This window comes from Antennarius striatus, chromosome 23 (genome assembly GCF_040054535.1).
Source record: "Antennarius striatus isolate MH-2024 chromosome 23, ASM4005453v1, whole genome shotgun sequence".
Taxonomy (NCBI): domain Eukaryota; kingdom Metazoa; phylum Chordata; class Actinopteri; order Lophiiformes; family Antennariidae; genus Antennarius; species Antennarius striatus.
The window spans coordinates 7,924,384-7,941,124 of record NC_090798.1 but is presented as its reverse complement, the minus strand read 5'-3'; the positions used below and the strand labels follow the sequence as shown (position 1 = coordinate 7,941,124).

Genomic DNA, 16,741 nt, shown 5'->3' with positions numbered 1-16,741 from the left:
AAAGTGAGAGAGACCGAGGGAGAGAGTTATTATGAGAGATATTATGCCCTCTTTTATCTGTTATTTTATTTTATTTATTGTTTTTTATCCTACATTATTATTCTTCAGTTTTCATGTAATTTTATCATCTTTAATCCCTTGATGTAATGTATTCCAAATGCCTTGTTTTACTCACGAAAGATTTGTTAGTTTTTTGATTCTGATTTGTTTTTTTGTTTGTTTTTTTGGGTTTTTTTTTTTTAACTTCTTTTCATTTTACACAGTTTTTTACCAAACATTATTTATGGAGTCCTGTATACTTGATTTGGGTCAACTGTTGCATGTTTGAATGTGCTAATAATTTTTCTACGGTGATCAATAAAGTAAATTAAATAAAAATAAAATATACAAATTAATTGACCTGACTTCAAGAACATTGCTGGTGATGCATCCCACTGAATCCTAGAGGTGGCTTCCAACAAAGAGCTTTATTTTTACATTTTATAAGGAACACCAAGACACTTCAGCCCAAATATACAATTACTGATCCGATCCTTAAGTGAAATGTACAGAAGACCATACTTCGGCTTAATATTTTTGATTATATTTAGACAGATATTCTGTTTCCATATGAGTTATCAGATATGAAAAAATAAAACAAGAAAACAGTTCTTGATACTGTTAATTAGTTGATCAATTATAAAGAAAACAATGACAAGAAAACATAAGACTCAATATTCCATAAGATTCAAGATTCAATATTCCACTGTGGTAGGGTGAAACACAACATAACGTGACACCATAGTTGCACAAGCAGAAATATAATCACTTTCGGCACAAAATTTCCAACCTTTCAAAAATTTTCTTAAAGATGAGACAATCACAATCATCTCGCGACAGTCACGTATTTTCCTTGCGGGTCAAAAGTCTGCTTGAGCCAAAAGGCAGGGTACACCTCGGATAAGACGGCAGCTCATTGCACACAAACTTGTATTTAAACTAAATTTGAAAGACCATCATATCACCGGTTCCACAGAACTTTCCTAAGTTATTGTAACTTAATGGGTTCGACTACTGTACTTCTGAAAATCTATCGGAAAATTGAAAACATATATAATGAAGACATAATAATAATAATAATAATAATAATAATAATAATAATAATAATAATAATAACAATAATTCATGCATTGGCCAAGATGAAACTCATGTAGTTTTATTGCTGTATAGTAGAGTACACACATTCTTCTTCTCTGTTGTGTCTCTGTCGTCTTGTTCTTCTTGTTTTTTCTAAAGTTACAGTTGCATAATGTAGATTATCCTCTTTTGTGCTACCCTAGAAATGACATTTAAAATAGTTAACACAACATGGAACTCACCATGAGGTAAGACAAACAAGTATGGTTTAAAAACATGTAGCATAAAATTATCTTGTCAAAAAATACCTCTGCATTGTTCATGGAAGCAACCAAAAATCTCACTTGAGAATCTGAAAAGTAATTTTTATGCTGTGAGTCTGCTGTCTCATATTCAGATATTTCATATTTTAAACAGAAACAGTGCTCTTTACCTCTACATTTGCAGTTGATTCTCTTCTTGAAGATGCACACTAAGAAAGCCAGGAAAATGTTTGGTATGGTAATAAATGCCAATGTTCCACTCAGAAAATACACCAAGACAAGTGAGTCTACAGAGAGAAAGAAAGTTCTTAGTGGAGGAGGGATTTCATTTAGATGAAATACCAAGGTTACTCACCATCAGAGTCCAGTTCTGCCCCTTTTTTAAGCAAAATCTGTCCGCATGAAGCAACCGCGCAGGTCCTAGATTGAGAAGAACTCTGGTTCTCTGTTGGCATGTTGTAGACACAGGTGCATGTCTGTTTGTTGACTTTGCTATTACAGGAATCATTTCTTCGTCCATGGGTGTAAATGAGTCCTGGATGAGATTCTTCTCTGTTGTTGAACCAGTAAAAACTGTGTTTTCCATCATTCATCCCAGTTTGGACTGTACAGTTTAGAGGCATGAGGATTGCTGGCTGCATGGTCACAGAAACTGACTGATGGACCAGAACTGGAATGTTCAAACCTGATCCCTTTACAATGAGAGTGAAAACTGCCAAAAATTCAAATTGGTCTGAAAGACTACTTGCGCAGTGGTAAGTAGCTGAGTCTGAAACCTGTATATCTGAAATTTTGAGATCAGTGTGACTATTTTCATTCATTATTGTGAAGCGTGGATTGTTGGTAAATTCAGAATGAAAAGTATATGTTGTAGACATATATATGGTTGAGATGCGTTGTAGTTTTTGGCTCAGAGTTTGTTTATACCAGGAATAAATGACAACCATATCAGACTTATGAAAACATCGCAAAGTTATGCTGTCACCAAGTTTAGCAGATACAATACCACCATCCTGATGGACAGGTAAGGACTGATCAGTCATCTGGGCTGAAATGGCAAGAAGGACAAAGCAGATTTGTTATAATAGTGTCATAATAAATATATAATTAAAAACAAAAACAATTGGCTGGAGTGACAGCCACAAAGACAGAATTTTAAAAGAAACGTAACTAATAAGTCCACTCACCATTTTTTCTCATGAACAAACATGCCAAATACAAAACAAACATTGGAGATGTCATGATGCTGAGTGAAAAGAATCTTGATTTTTGTTTTTTTTACCCTTAACAGACAAGCTGTAACAAGTGGGTCGATTGATTGACCTGTGGAACTCTTTATGTCCTATTAAGGGAAGAAAACTCAATGCCCTTTCAGAAGGCTCACTCAGCAAGAGATATATGAAAAACATCAAAGTTTCCGGGGCGGCAAGGTGACGTAGTGGGTAGCGGTGTCGCCGCGCAACAAGGAGGTTCTGGGTTCGAGTCCCACTCTGTGCAGAGTTTGTATGTTCTCCCCATATCTGCGTGGGTTCTCTCAGGGTTCTCCAGCTTCCTTCCACCTTCAAAAACATGTGCTTCAGGTTAATAGGCCGGTCCCAAATTGATCATAGGAATGAGTGTGTTTGTGCATGTTTGTGTGTCTGTGTGTAGCTCCGCGGTGCCCTGGGGTCGCGTCCAGAGTTTCCTTGCCTCATGCTCTGAGACAAGCTGGGATAGGCTCCAGCTCCCCACCACCTGTGCAAGCGAATGAAGCAGGTTGAGAAAATGGATGGATGAATAAAGGTTTCCAAATCATTAACAATAGCCAAACTAATTCAACTGATGCTTATATTTCATATTGTATGTGTTTTCTTTTCTATCTGAATAACTTAAAACTGCAAAATAAATTGTAAATAAATTATCACTACTAGTGCCAAAAGTATAATACTGACCTTGAAAATATCATGGAGAAAAGGCAGTAACATGTAATGGAAATTCTTCACTAGCCTCTACTACTCTGGAGTAATAATATTTAGTGACAACTTTTTATTGGCCGGTATAACGTAATATCAACATGAATCTACTTAGCAAAGGAGTGAGAAGTGGTGTCTTTAATGCTGCAATTTTCTGTCAAGCGATATTTACCATTTAATTAGCACTGTGAAGGGATGATTATTCTTTAATTCATTATGAGATGTGTCATTTTTGTTAAGTGCAGTAACTAAAAATCAGTTTCTGGTACGTTATTTGTACCAGCAGAACCTTGTGGAAAGTTTTCCCTAAAAGAAAGAAAGCCAAAATTTCCACTGATACAAAAACACACTCTTAAATAAATAGATGAGGGTTATGGTTAGGGTTAGGAGTATTCATCATTTTCTTCTGCTGAAAAAAGAAAAAAAAAAAAAAATATATTTAGAGACAAGAAATAGGAAAATATTAATGATCAAACATGCACGAAAAGATACAAGGTATAGTAAGGAAAGACTTTACCCACTTTCCTGCTACACAAGTGTGAGACAGAGAGCAAACACTATTGATGGGGAATGAAAACATTATTTTTCCACTTTTTTTGGATAAGACTTTGTTTGATTGACCCACCAGACATCACACTACCGCAACTTATTAATATTAATGCAACTACAATTGTTTATATATGCAAAGTAAAATTATTAACAGCGCATTGTGGAGTCAAGGCTGATTTTCAAACAAGCTTGTGATGCTACAGTTAATTATAAGTTTTCAGTCCCTCAGCAGAATTGTACTGACAGCAGTAGTAAAATGAAGTCAGCTCTGTGCACATGAATAAGTAAGGCCATCTACTTTTTAATAGCAGAATTTTCATCTCATCTCATGCAGTCAACCTTATTTTTCTCTAAAGTTTGACTTTTTTCTGTGTCTGTGGCTTAAGAGACCTTCTGTTCTGCTCAAAACCACAAATGCCACTGCCAGGACAGAAAAGACAACACAATATCAATATTGAATGGTTTAGTGCTCTTAAAGTCATGACATGCTAGTTTCAAGTTCAATGAGGAAAACATTTGCACACACGTTATACTTTCTTTTTCTCTGTAGTTCTCTGTAGTCCACTATCTATATTGGTGTTAGTTTAGCTGTCAATGTAGCCACAGTTAAAACTGAATCTTTGCAATGTCCCTATGTCCACCACTCTGATCTTCTTCACAGTAGCAGAAAAAGGTCATCAACGCCTATTATTACACAATGCCTGTTATTATGGGTATGCCAGAAGAACAGTCAATATATTTGTTGAAATACCATCATAAAGGATTCTGACTTAAGACTGTGTGAGTGATATGCATGGCAATATCACTCACACATGTGGCTGTGGTGTAAGAAGCTCTGATCTGCACCGAGATTTTTTTTAATTTTTTTTTTTCGGTGATCAAGCTAATTTCATACCAGTAGAACCACTTTTACCACAGTAGCAAAAAGTAAAAAGGATATAGAGGCTGATTATTGTAACACTAAATCTACAAATGTTACAAAATCTACAAACCTGTGTATCTTCATAAAATACACGTTCAAGTTGTAATTAATCTCTTTTTAGTGCATCTGTGACATTTGGTTATGTATTGTAGATCATTCCTATCCCTCTTTTAACTATGTAGTTTAAGAAAATATTCAATAGAACATTAATTTAACTTTTTAAAATTTAATTTTCAACAAATATTTTACTATATGGAGCATGTTAGTTTGGTGATTAGCATTGTCTTGGTGACAGGGTTCTGTGTAGACCTTTCATGTTCCACCTCTGTCCATGTGGGTTCACTCTGGATGTTCCAGATCCCTCCTACTGAGGATTTGCACTACAGGAGAATCTGTGTCTGTAAGTTGCTCATTGCTGTGAACGGATGTTGGTTTAGGGTTTTGGGTCAGTTAATTTTGTCACCATTAAATCAATTAGTCCTATTATCTTAACAAGCATTTGAGTTGCTCATAACAAGCAACTCAAATGCTTGTGTGAGCTGGTGTGTGAGCTGACAGTAGGAGGTGTCAGCTGCCCTCCGGAGCACTGCCAAGGCGCCCCTGAGCAAGATGCCTTCCCCCCTTACAAGTTGCTGATTTGGGTGCACTAGGCAGGAGTTGCCACTCGACCTATATGTGTCTGTGTGTGTGTGTGTGTGTGTGTGTGTGTGTGTGTGTGTGTGTGTGTGTGTGTGTGTGTGTGTGTGTGTGTGTGTGTGTGTGTGTGTGTGTGTGTGTGTGTGTGTGTATGCATGAAAAATCATTCGAGTATATAAAAATAAAATAAAATTTTAAAAAAAGTATTTTGTCATGTTGAAATCATATGTATATGTTTAGAAAACTTGAGCAATTTAAGGGAACTATTTCCTTTTCTGTTTTACTTGAAATAACCAACCAAATTTAACAGTGAAGGGGTCATTCTCATGAAATTAGTGAAGCACCATGGAGGCCACAATTTCAGTTATAAAACATGCAAGTTAGTCACTGAACAAAATATAATAATAAAGCTGATAATGACCTCTACCTGGAACAACAACTGATTTCATGATAAAAAATTATTATATTTATATTTTATTGTGTTTTCTGCCAAAATTCTCATTACCGCAACACGTCCAGGTCTGTTGGAATGTACTTTATGTTGTTATTTTCACAATTTAAAATACAAAGAAGCCGAAAAAAATTCATGGATGCTGTAGTAGATGATTTTAAGTGACTGAAAAACAAATCATTAAATATTCATATTTAATTATGTTAAAGACATAGAGGAGAAATTAAGTGTCCATGATCCACATTCTCATCCTCCACAACATATTTGAAGGACTGTTTACACATGTCAAGAGAACATTAAATAAAATTATGTTTTTGTATAAAGCAACACATAGGGCAGTGCTTTCAAGATGGCTACCAGGTGAAAAGATCTTTTTTACTCTCAAGTTAAAACTTTTCTCCTGCCAGACTGTTTACACGACAGTTGTGCTTATCATTACCGAAACAGCATTTTTTCTTTATTTAAAAAAACATTTTGATTTAAATTTTTTAAGGAAAATAGGTGATATTAATGCCTATTTCTGTGCATGAAGTAAGAATATACTTGGTCATCATGGCTTCTCTGTTGCGAGCTAAAAAGGCTAATTTTCCTCATCCTCCGCAGTTGCGGTGGAGAGAACTTCTGTTTTGGTAATGAGAAGTTTAGCTATTACAATGCATGTATCATTACCGCAACAGGTTTGCATTTAGCATTATTTTAATGAATAAAAAAAAAGTAGCTTGTTTTTAAACACGTGCACGATATACATGTTAACTTCTTTAAAGTTATCTAAATCATTTTGAAAATATGTCACTTGTAAATAAAATATGAAAACTATTAGGTTGTAATCTGTAAAAGCTGTTATGGTAATGAGAGAAAAAGGTCAAAATCATATAAAAATATAATTTTAATTTTTTTTAATTATAGCATAATTTCAAGTAGTTGTGCATGACTGTTAAAAATCTACTTTTAAAATTTTGAAAAATAATTGGCTTTGTTTTGTTTTCAGTCCGTTGCCGCAATGAGATTTTTAAGGACTTGTTTTAGAAAATATGTTCAAAAAGTTTCTAACTTGTTAGAAAATATTTTTTAATTAACAATCATAAATACTTAAGACTTTGTTATTGATGCCTTAAAAATAAATTTGTTGATGCAGATCTTTTTAAAAATTCCACTCTTGAAATCTTTGAAACCCAGATTTAGTGAGGATGACCCGAAGAGACAATTTGGTAAAGTAGTTGAAAACAAAGACAAATTTTACTTTATTTATTCTTTACTGTGGAGTATACACAAACACCCTCCTGTGATGCATCTTGGTGACGTTCGTTGTTTCTGTTCAGACTCAGGGTAGCGTAATAGAGAACATCTTGGCTCTGAAAAATTACAATGACAAAATGGGAGAATGAAGCATTGAATGAAGTGAAAAAATAAAGTATTTGTCATTGAAACATTAGGGGTTCTGCAGGTATAAAAAAAGTACATACCACAGCATCAGAAGCTGCATAACATGTTGGAAGAGAACACCGCCCTGCAATTGACAAAAAGCGTTACAATACAGGGTGAATACAGTCAGATTACTTTATTCTGAAAGTCTTACCTTTGCATACAGGGTATATCTGTTTTTTGAACTTGCACACAGCAAAAGCCAATACCAGGAGAAGGATGATGGAAACTGCCAGTACCAAACTCAGGCAACACACCGTGAAGAGGTCAACTTTGGTAGAACTTCCTAACATATCATCAGAAAATATTCACATACATATTTTATTGTGGATTTTTATGGTTCTAAATAAGATCAATAAAAAAATATTTTTAACATCATATCCAGTATCAGATGCTGTTACTTACCTGATATCGCCACTCTTGTTCCATTTCCAAAAACAATCTCCCCACAGTTGGATAAAGCACAGTAGTACATGCCTGCATGAGACGAGCTGACAGACGCTATTGTAAGATTTAAAGTATAATTTGTTGACTGAGATGGTAAATCTTTCATGTCGTGCTCCGTACTGTCAAACATGACTGTAGCCTGAGTTGCACCAGGTTTCAACCAGTAAATCCTCCACTGCCTATCACATTTTTTAATGTACGCAACACATGTCAAATATAGAGTGTCTCCCAATTGAATGGGCTCCAAAACCGGCTGATGAACAACTGCTTGGATGCCGGGCTGTGATGTTTTGATGTGAAGGAATGCTCCTTGACCAAAAACAATTGAGCTGAATGCTGAAGTCCCACAGTAATGCGTTCCTGAATCGGATGGCTGAAGATGTGAGATAGTCAGATGGTGGATATTTTTTCCACATTTCACACTATGCCTTCTGTTAGTGGTCGGACAGTTGGAAGTGATCTGTTTTCCCTCCCTAATCTGACGTGATATTATAAGAGGTTTGCCTCCCAAACTTTGTTGGACCCAAAAGAGAAAACTTACAGAATCGTCTTGAAAAAAGCATTTCAAAGTCACATTTGTTCCTATTTCAGCTGTTATGATGCCACTGTCCTGAGCAATACCTGCTGCATCATCATCAGCTGGTTCTTGACCTGCATAACACATAACACATAACATCATTTAATTTATGATTTTGAAAATGTTTCTCTCAGGATTATAATACAGACAGAAAATGTTAGAAGTGTTGCAAAATACTCACAAACTTCACGGAGAAACATAAGAAAAATGTAAAGTAACAGCATCTCCAAATCTGTGCCTTATATCGTCTGTGTGTAGACAAATGCACAAAACACATACAGAACACTAAGGCTCACTGTGATTGGCTGAGCCGACTGCCTTCAGTCAGCCACACAATTTATGCTTTTGCCAGAAGGGAGATTGCTTTGGTACAGTTTGGACACATTACTGTAGTTATTCACTGCATAAAAGCAGCTGATTGTTTGGTGTAAATTAGAAAGGAAATTGTATTGAGTCACTTTTTGATTAAAGGCAGAGTTTGATGCAGGTGAACGTGAGTCTGGAGGCTTTTTCAGGATTTATCCTTTATAAAGGATTTATTTATTTATTTATTTATTTATTTATTTATTTATTTATTCATTTATTTATTTATTTATTTATTTATTTATTTATTCATTTATTTATTTATTTTCAACTTGGAAAAATTTTACAGCACAGAATTCTGTCGAATTCAGTCAATAGTTCTGTTTCACTTCATAGTTCTGTTCATCTGCTTATTCTTATGCTTCTTCCATGTTCTTATGCTTCTTTTATGTTATGTGTGTTATGTAATTATGTGATGTCTTTGTGTCTGTGTCAGCCACTGTTATGTGTATGTATTAATTGTGAGCAGATGATATACTGAATTTTATTTGGGATTAATTAAGTGTCTGTCTGTCTGTCCGTCCGTTAATCTATTTGATTCATAAGCAATAAAATACTTCATTTTATTATTTTTTTTGTCACTTTTTGTCAGCAGACAATGGGTAGTGTGACATTCAAAATGTCTTCAGGTGAAAGAAGAAAAAAATTGAAGAATGGGGTTTGGCATTTTGAATGTCATTTCTTTAAATTGAATGGCTTCCATTCCTACTGTTTTAAATCAACCACTAATCCAAGGCTGAAGATTATGGTCAGGACATAAAAACAAATGAAGGGTCAATTGAGGTTGGTTTCAAAAGTGAGCCAATTTGCATGGACACTGATTTTAAACTTCCCTGAAATAACAAAGATGTTCTCATTTCGGATGGGCCTACCCATAATTCCACCCTTGACATTTGCTAAAAGACAGATGGATCACATAAATTTAGTGTCATAAAGCAGTTCAATAGAAGAAAACAAATAGTGCATTATAGTACGTCTAGAGATGGCAAACTGAAGACCCAACAGCAGTGCGGTTACATTGAGAGCTGGTTGATGAAGTGCTTGTATTTCACTGTTTTGCATCAAATATCTACCAACTTCACGGCATGTATAACACATCATGATGCACCCTGGGACATGCAGTATTGACAACAAAAAAGCTTAGTATTATATCGTACAACTCTACTCATCTCAAAGTCTGATTCTTCATTGAATTTGACGTGCACTCGTTAATGTGATGAATATCCTACTAGTACTGTAAGGAGGTGGAGATTTTATTTTTTTCTGTAATATATTGGTGAAAAATTTAATAGCTTCAAATTGTATTTTTTTATAGAAGTGGTAATGAATTTGAATCTACATCACTTTTAAAAATGTAATACTTTTGTATGATTCCTTCCATGCCTTTCGTGACATAAATAGAAATTTACCAAGCAGAGAAAGGTTACATGATGTAATGTACACCTTTCAAGCCTGTGGTCTACATACCCTTTAACAGCCTTGTGGTAAAAGCTCTGCACTTGCCAGTCAAGGTGAAGGATGACCAGCAACACGCAGTTCACTAGAACACGTACTTCCTGAGTCTTACAAATAGATTGTGACTGCAAAATAGTCCAAGGGGTCAAAGTTAAAGTGAAGAAAATATCACCCTCCCTTTCTTCTAGAAAATGAATCAAATAATGTGGAAAACAATGAATAAATCTAATCTAATGAAACAGTGAGTATGAGGAAACAACAAAGTGGTAATTCGTTTAGGAGAATCCTCCACTGCTTCTTTTTTTTTTAGCTGAGAAAGTAACTGTCTCAAACTCTGAATGGAAAGCCGAAGATGTGGTGAACATATGGGATAAAGCCTGAAGGGGAAGACCTGCTGCAGATATGCTCCACACACTGCATATAGCCCCACTGGATATGAATGTTCCCTTCTCAGAAATGGTCTGGAGTATGTTGATGGTGGTTTTGTATTGAAATCGTTCTGAGCTTATTCGCTTTCTATATTTGTCTCCACCAAGGGAAGTTCCATGATCTGTCCAGTTTTTCTATTCGTCTATCTGTTATGGGGATTATCAAGAAATGAACATATTGCCAGGGATTTTCACCAAAAATTGGCCAAAGAATTTCTCACTGGTGATTATATTTTAGTGAATATGTGGCTCAGGTTCAGTATCTTGGAATTTTTTAAGGAGTTGGAGAAGGTTTGCCCTCTCAGAATGCCCTTGTCATTTGTGTGACTGTTAAATCAGGGGTCACTTTATGTCAGCAGATGCATCTTGTGGCAGTTGTGGATGTTATGTTTTTCCACTGCTATTGACATTACAAAGTAAATCAGTTTTATGGAATAGTTATTCTTTTGCACAAAGAATAATGACTTTTTGCAAGACCAAACTTTTTTTTATTTCTTGCATTGTATTGCGTATTTCACAAGCATGTGCAACTCTTCATATATTTATTTGAGTTTACCTTTGTCACATTGTGTTTCTTTTATTCATTTTACTGTTAACTGCCATGATGCATTCTTGTAATGCTCATATGCGAAAAGAAAGTCTGACGTGTTATTGCTGTGCAACTGGAACAAACAAACAACATCTCAAATGAAACCACGGTAATTTCCTGTCAGAGGGTTTGGAGGACAAGTGAGCAAATTTGAGTATGAGTTTTTTTTCTTGACTTTCTCTTTGGTTTGTTTTTGGTTTAATATCTGAGGAGGAATAGTTGAACACAAATACAAAAATTGTATTAGAAGGTATTTATGGAACAATGCTGTGAAATTTTACTCTCGAAGCCCGAATTGTATTCTGGGCTTCTGAATAAAGGGTAAAAAGTAGACACATCTGTCTGCGGTGCAACAATGGGGCACCTCCGAATGAGGTGAAATCCTGCCTTCTACCGTACAAGGGCTGAATTGCACACAAGCACGACAGACCGCAAAGCTGACACCAGACTGAAATGTCATGACAACTACCCTTTCTGAAAAAGGAATTTAATCTTCTCTGCTGTGATTGAGTATCCCGATGATGAGATTTTTTGGTTTTCCAAATACCACGGACCAAAGGAGACGCTAAACGATCATTTTGGATTTGATTTAGGGCAGCAGGCCTATGTTTAAATAAGAAGTTTCATCATCTTGTTCGTGCAAATTGTCTTGCGCTTCATTTTAACGTTGCACTAACTTTCCTGAGGAGGGCGCTGTTCACTACATCATTTTTCTCCCAGTATTGTACAAAAAACTCTAAACTATTTATTTGTGGAAGATTGAAAATCTTTAAATAAAAATTACATTTAGATCCCAATAATAAATAGTATTCTGAGGGGTTTTTTCTCCTGTTCTATTTGATTACATCCAAAAAAAATATTATTACGACAAACACAAAAACAACAACACTTTAATGTGAAACTGAATGCAGAGGAAAGGTAGAGGGACACAAAGCCCTGACGATGGATGGCGTCACTAGAAGCAACACAGTTAAGTTCACCGCCGTCAGTCGCTGCCTTATCTGGAGGATATTCATCCTGACGTGCGTCATCGCACAGCTCCATGGACGGAATCGTGTGATTACGAACATTAATGACACAATGGAAGCTTTTCAGGACAAGAGAGAAGACCAGAGGGAGAACTTAAGTCATTCCACTGTTGCGAAAATAAATAAATACATAAATAAATCAATCAGGTCATCACCGATGTGTTGCGCACGATTTAGGAATTTGACGGAATTTTAATTTTACTGCGGAGTAAGCGCATGTGAACATCCAGGTGGAGCCGATGGGGTAACAGTTCCCCAGCTTCATCCCTGAAACGGTGCCCCAACTCCACCTACGTGCTGCTTGAATACTCACTGTGTTTGGTAATGTACACACGTGTGTGAGTAGCTTTTGTCGTGAAGAATATAAAGCACAGGAAGATTCGCACTTCCACGCCATCCTGAGAGGTTCCATAGCCTAAACCCACATATAAGGAAAGCTTCAGAAAAGAAAAGATGTCAAACATGCAACACAGATAAAATTGGTATAGAAAAAATGTCTTTATCAATTCATCTTACTGAGAAAAATCAATCTGGCTGTTAAAATTCAGATTTCTATTAGAACACCTTTATTTTTTGATTGTTCAACCACTGTTAAACCTGTCTGTCCAGCAGCTTGGATTAGATTGATATCTTAGATTTAAAGTTAAGAATTATATTTTGGCCCCTCCTGTGATTGAGTTTGCAACCCCTGCTTTAAGATGTTGGTTATTGAAAAGAAAACTACAAGACCAATGATGTTATTATACCGGGAAGACGGATGTTTACCCTGAACAGCCCTTATTACATTTTAGAGAGGATCCACATTCATGGGCAGATCTGTTGGGCCTTGGTGGAGGTTTGTCTTCTAAGGCTCAACACCCTCAAATGGAACTACATTTAGAGATGCTCTAAACTAACCACGAAAATTAAACCAAAAGCCTTCAGGTCTGCTGTTTTTTCATCAAGCTCAGGTGGTGAATTCGTTTTTGATTATATGTTTTTAACGAATTAAGGACAGGAAGTGTAAAATGTCATTGAGTCAAATCCTTTTACAGTCATCTCGGTTTATTGAGATATTGGAAATTGTTTGTACTAATCTAAACTTCATCTTGTTTAGAGATAATTCACACTTTAATAGTATAAATTATTGCCTCTGTCATCTCTATTTTTTAATATTGTCATTAAATACAAGACTCTTCCATCACATTAGCATAAATTAGTGAATTCCCTGCACGGTAATGCAGTGGATAGCGTTGTCGCCTCACAGCAAGGTGGTTCTGGGTACGAGTTCTGTTCTGTGCGGAGATTGTAAGTCCTCCCTGTGTCTGCATGGGTTCTCTCCGGGTTCTCCGACTTCCTTCCACCTCCAAAAACATGCAAATTAGTTGAATTGATCGGTCCAAATTTGAATGAATGAATGAATGTGTGTGTGTCAGTGGTTGTTTGTCTTTCGTGTGGCTCCGCGGTGCACTGGCATTGGGCTCAGAGTGTTCCCTGCCTCTCCCCGAAAGTCAGGTGGGATAGGCCCCAGCAACCCATATGAGCCACCATATGCGGAACAGGTGATAGGAAATGAATGAATGAGTAATGGATTTTCTAAAACACTTCAGACACAAACAAAAAAATGTTGATTCGTCATTTTTGTATATAATAAAAAAAAATACAAGTACTAAGGCTGCATTACATATCTGCAATCTGTTGTGTTTGCAAATAAAATTTGTAAATATTATTAAACAAAAAGAGACGTGCATTTGCCTTGTGAGCTACAAAACATATTTAATTACTGTAAACATAGAAGTTTAATTCATTGTAAAAACACAAAATAAAACAAAACAACCCAGCAGGGATTCTTTTCAGTATACCAGCTTGAATTTTTAAAAACAAACTAGCCTAGAAATGAATTGTGTACTTTATATTTTATTTTGCCTCATTGACACAGTGGATTCCATAAGTCAACCTTACATACTGAATGTAGTTAGTATGTTGGTTCACATATTTGAAACAGTATGTAAATTATGAGCTCCAAGATGTCATCTCTGAGAGTTTGTTCTCAAGTTGCAGATTTACACAGCAAGTCCACCGGGGGGAGGAAGTGCTTTGACTAAATACTAGGAGTCGGCCTGTGGTTATATTACAAGATCACTATGTCCACTCATCCTCTTCCCCTGGTTGTCTGAAGAGGCTCTACGACCAATTGTAATCTTTTTGCGGGTACTTTGTCCCCTTCCTAAACAGGGCAGGGACTTCTGCAGCTCTAGTCGGGCATCAGGGCACAGAAAGATGTAGAAGAGGGGATCCAGTAAGGTGTTTAAGCTCGTCAGACCGTAGCACATACGATAGACAAGGAAAATAGAACGCTCAAATCCACACGGCTCATCAGTCAGCAGCAAAGACACAAATCTGTATCCACCCACAAGGTGATAGGGTCCAAACACAACAATGAAGTTGACAGTGATCACAACCAGGATACCCACGATTTTGTGCCGCTCGTGGTCAGAGAGGGAAGGAGATCGCCGAAGTGTCACCCCAATATGGGCTGAGGTGTAGCTGAGGACAAAAAGAACAGTTGAAGGTGAGAGAAAGAAAATAATATCAGTCCTGCAGTTGGGGAAATCATTGTATTTCTTTGTTGAACTGTACCACTCACAAACATGGAAATTTATCTCACTATGACTAAATGGACATCCACGCTGTGCAGCACATTCACACCATGCTTTAAGCCGTGGTTTAACACTCACCCCAGTATTGCACATGGAAGCAGAAAGCCAAGGGCCACAGAGGCAATCTTGAAGTTGGCATAGCCAGGGCTGACTGGGTACTGCTCCAGACACAGAAGTCTCTCAGAGTCAAACACTGACGGTAGCAGCCCACTCAGACAGAACAGGAAGGTCAGCGTCCATACTGCAACTCCAGACACAGCTGCAACCTTAACAGTCCGAACCCTGCGGCTGCTCAGTGGGTACACGATGGCCAGGCAGCGATCCAACGCTATCAGGCACAGGAACATGACGCTGGCATATACATTTACATAAAATACGTAGCCTACCAACTCACAGGTGAGCTGGCCATAAGGCCAGCGGTGCGCACCTTGGAGATAAAGAATCCACAGTGGCAGGGTGAGCAGCTGCAGGAAGTCTGACACTAGTAGGTTCAGTATATATACCAGCTGGCAGCCTCCTCCACCTGAGCGTCCCAGTTGATACAATCCCCAGAGAGACAGCAGGTTGCAGGGGAGACCCAAAGAGAAGATCAGGCCATACATGCAACTGAGGCCAAATGTGTCTGTTTCCAAGGGCACGTTACAGCTGTCATTGGACATGTTTCTGTTGGTCAAGGACCTGACATGAGAAGCAAGATGTGATCTTTCTCAAAATGATGAGCTGCTTAGAAATTATAGGTAGCAGTAATAATATTCAGTATGATGTATCCACTTATTTGTCCATTTATATTCATTTGTTATTTTATCCTAAGGAAAAGGTCAGGTGTGGATGCAGAGCTGTCAGTCACCTCGGTGTCAAAGCACACAGAATCCATCAGGGGGAAAATAATACCTGTAAAGCACATAATCCAAGAATTGTTAGACTATTTATTATTAGCTAGTACAAAAGCAGTTAAACATGATAATTCTACCTCTTCACTCACCTGTAAAAGCACTGAAAATTGTTTAGATCCACAAAAGCATACTGCCCACACTGCAGCTAGGTGACCTGCTTTCAAGAAATGTTGGGAACATGGTGTCTCGGCCAAGCCTTGTGTGCTCTATGATCGTTTCCTCTGCAGGAAACCCACGTCTTCAACTTTAAAGGCAACATCCTGAGGCAGGAGAACGCCTTTCTGCCCCAGAACAAAAACATACACTCTCTCTTTCACTCTTTTCTAATTACTGGACAGGATGATTTGGGTAGACAGGGACTGTGAGAAGAGGAACAAATATAATTCCTCCAGTGAAATTGTAGCTTTTTGACCACTTGCAATTTACATTCATGTTTCTGCAGAAAGAATGAATGTTGTCAATGCAGTTGGCAGATAACAATAAAAGAAGTATTAGTTTATGATTGCGTCTGATTCCTAATCACAAACAAAAGGTCAAATCCACATGGGCCTATAGCAGAAGAGCATTTTAATAATTTTGGTACAACAATCAAGAGCTTAAAAACAATATCCTAAATGGAAAACTAAAGATTTTATTACATTTTTAGACTATTACTTTATCCAACTTGAACTTCCCTTGGGTGCCATTGGTAGAAAAACAATGTCACACAATTGAAATTGTTTTGGGGGAAGAATGGTTATGCTGAGATAATGGGTGTTTGGCAGTATTTTTACCACACACTTTTAAAAGGAGGAGGGTTGAATCATTCACTTTGTTTCCCTTGAAATGTCACCAGTCTCTGATTTATTGAGCAAACCAAGACTGTAACTAATAAACTGACTGGTACCCAGGAGACATTACTCCCACTGTAATGATCTCCAGAGCTATATTAATATTTGTCTGCATCTATGTATGAAGATAAAGAGATTTAAGATGTACACTTCAAAGACATATATCTTGGGAGTTGCCAGG

General features: G+C 36.9%; 2 protein-coding genes across 6 annotated transcripts; both read right to left on the bottom strand.

The window, feature by feature from the left end:
- Positions 1-1,050: 1,050 nt before the first annotated feature.
- On the bottom strand, positions 1,051-3,721 carry LOC137590499 (uncharacterized). Of its 2 annotated transcripts, XM_068308142.1 has the most exons (5): positions 2,567-3,721; positions 1,735-2,427; positions 1,550-1,666; positions 1,425-1,468; positions 1,052-1,315 (listed from the first exon to the last, which is right to left on the bottom strand). In XM_068308142.1, exons 1-5 carry the CDS (start codon positions 2,619-2,621, stop codon positions 1,196-1,198), a joined length of 1,029 nt encoding a protein of 342 aa, XP_068164243.1. In that variant the 5' UTR covers positions 2,622-3,721; the 3' UTR covers positions 1,052-1,195. The 2 variants fall into 2 exon arrangements, with proteins under 2 accessions (XP_068164242.1, XP_068164243.1); XM_068308141.1 differs by having other exon boundaries at positions 1,051-1,315; positions 1,425-1,666.
- Positions 3,722-8,217: 4,496 nt separating this feature from the next.
- Positions 8,218-16,438, bottom strand: si:dkey-165a24.9 (G-protein coupled receptor 4). 4 transcript variants are annotated; one of them, XM_068308175.1, is made up of 4 exons: positions 15,820-16,438; positions 14,916-15,728; positions 14,652-14,724; positions 8,218-8,409 (listed from the first exon to the last, which is right to left on the bottom strand). In XM_068308175.1, the coding sequence occupies exons 2-4, from the start codon at positions 15,494-15,496 to the stop codon at positions 8,353-8,355; spliced, it is 711 nt and encodes a 236-aa protein (XP_068164276.1). In that variant the 5' UTR covers positions 15,497-15,728; positions 15,820-16,438; the 3' UTR covers positions 8,218-8,352. The 4 variants fall into 4 exon arrangements, with proteins under 4 accessions (XP_068164276.1, XP_068164274.1, XP_068164275.1 ...); XM_068308173.1 differs by lacking the exon at positions 8,218-8,409 and having other exon boundaries at positions 13,803-14,724; positions 14,916-15,515; positions 15,685-15,728; positions 15,820-16,097; XM_068308174.1 differs by lacking the exon at positions 8,218-8,409 and having other exon boundaries at positions 13,803-14,724; positions 14,916-15,165; positions 15,265-15,728; positions 15,820-16,093.
- Positions 16,439-16,741: the final 303 nt, after the last annotated feature.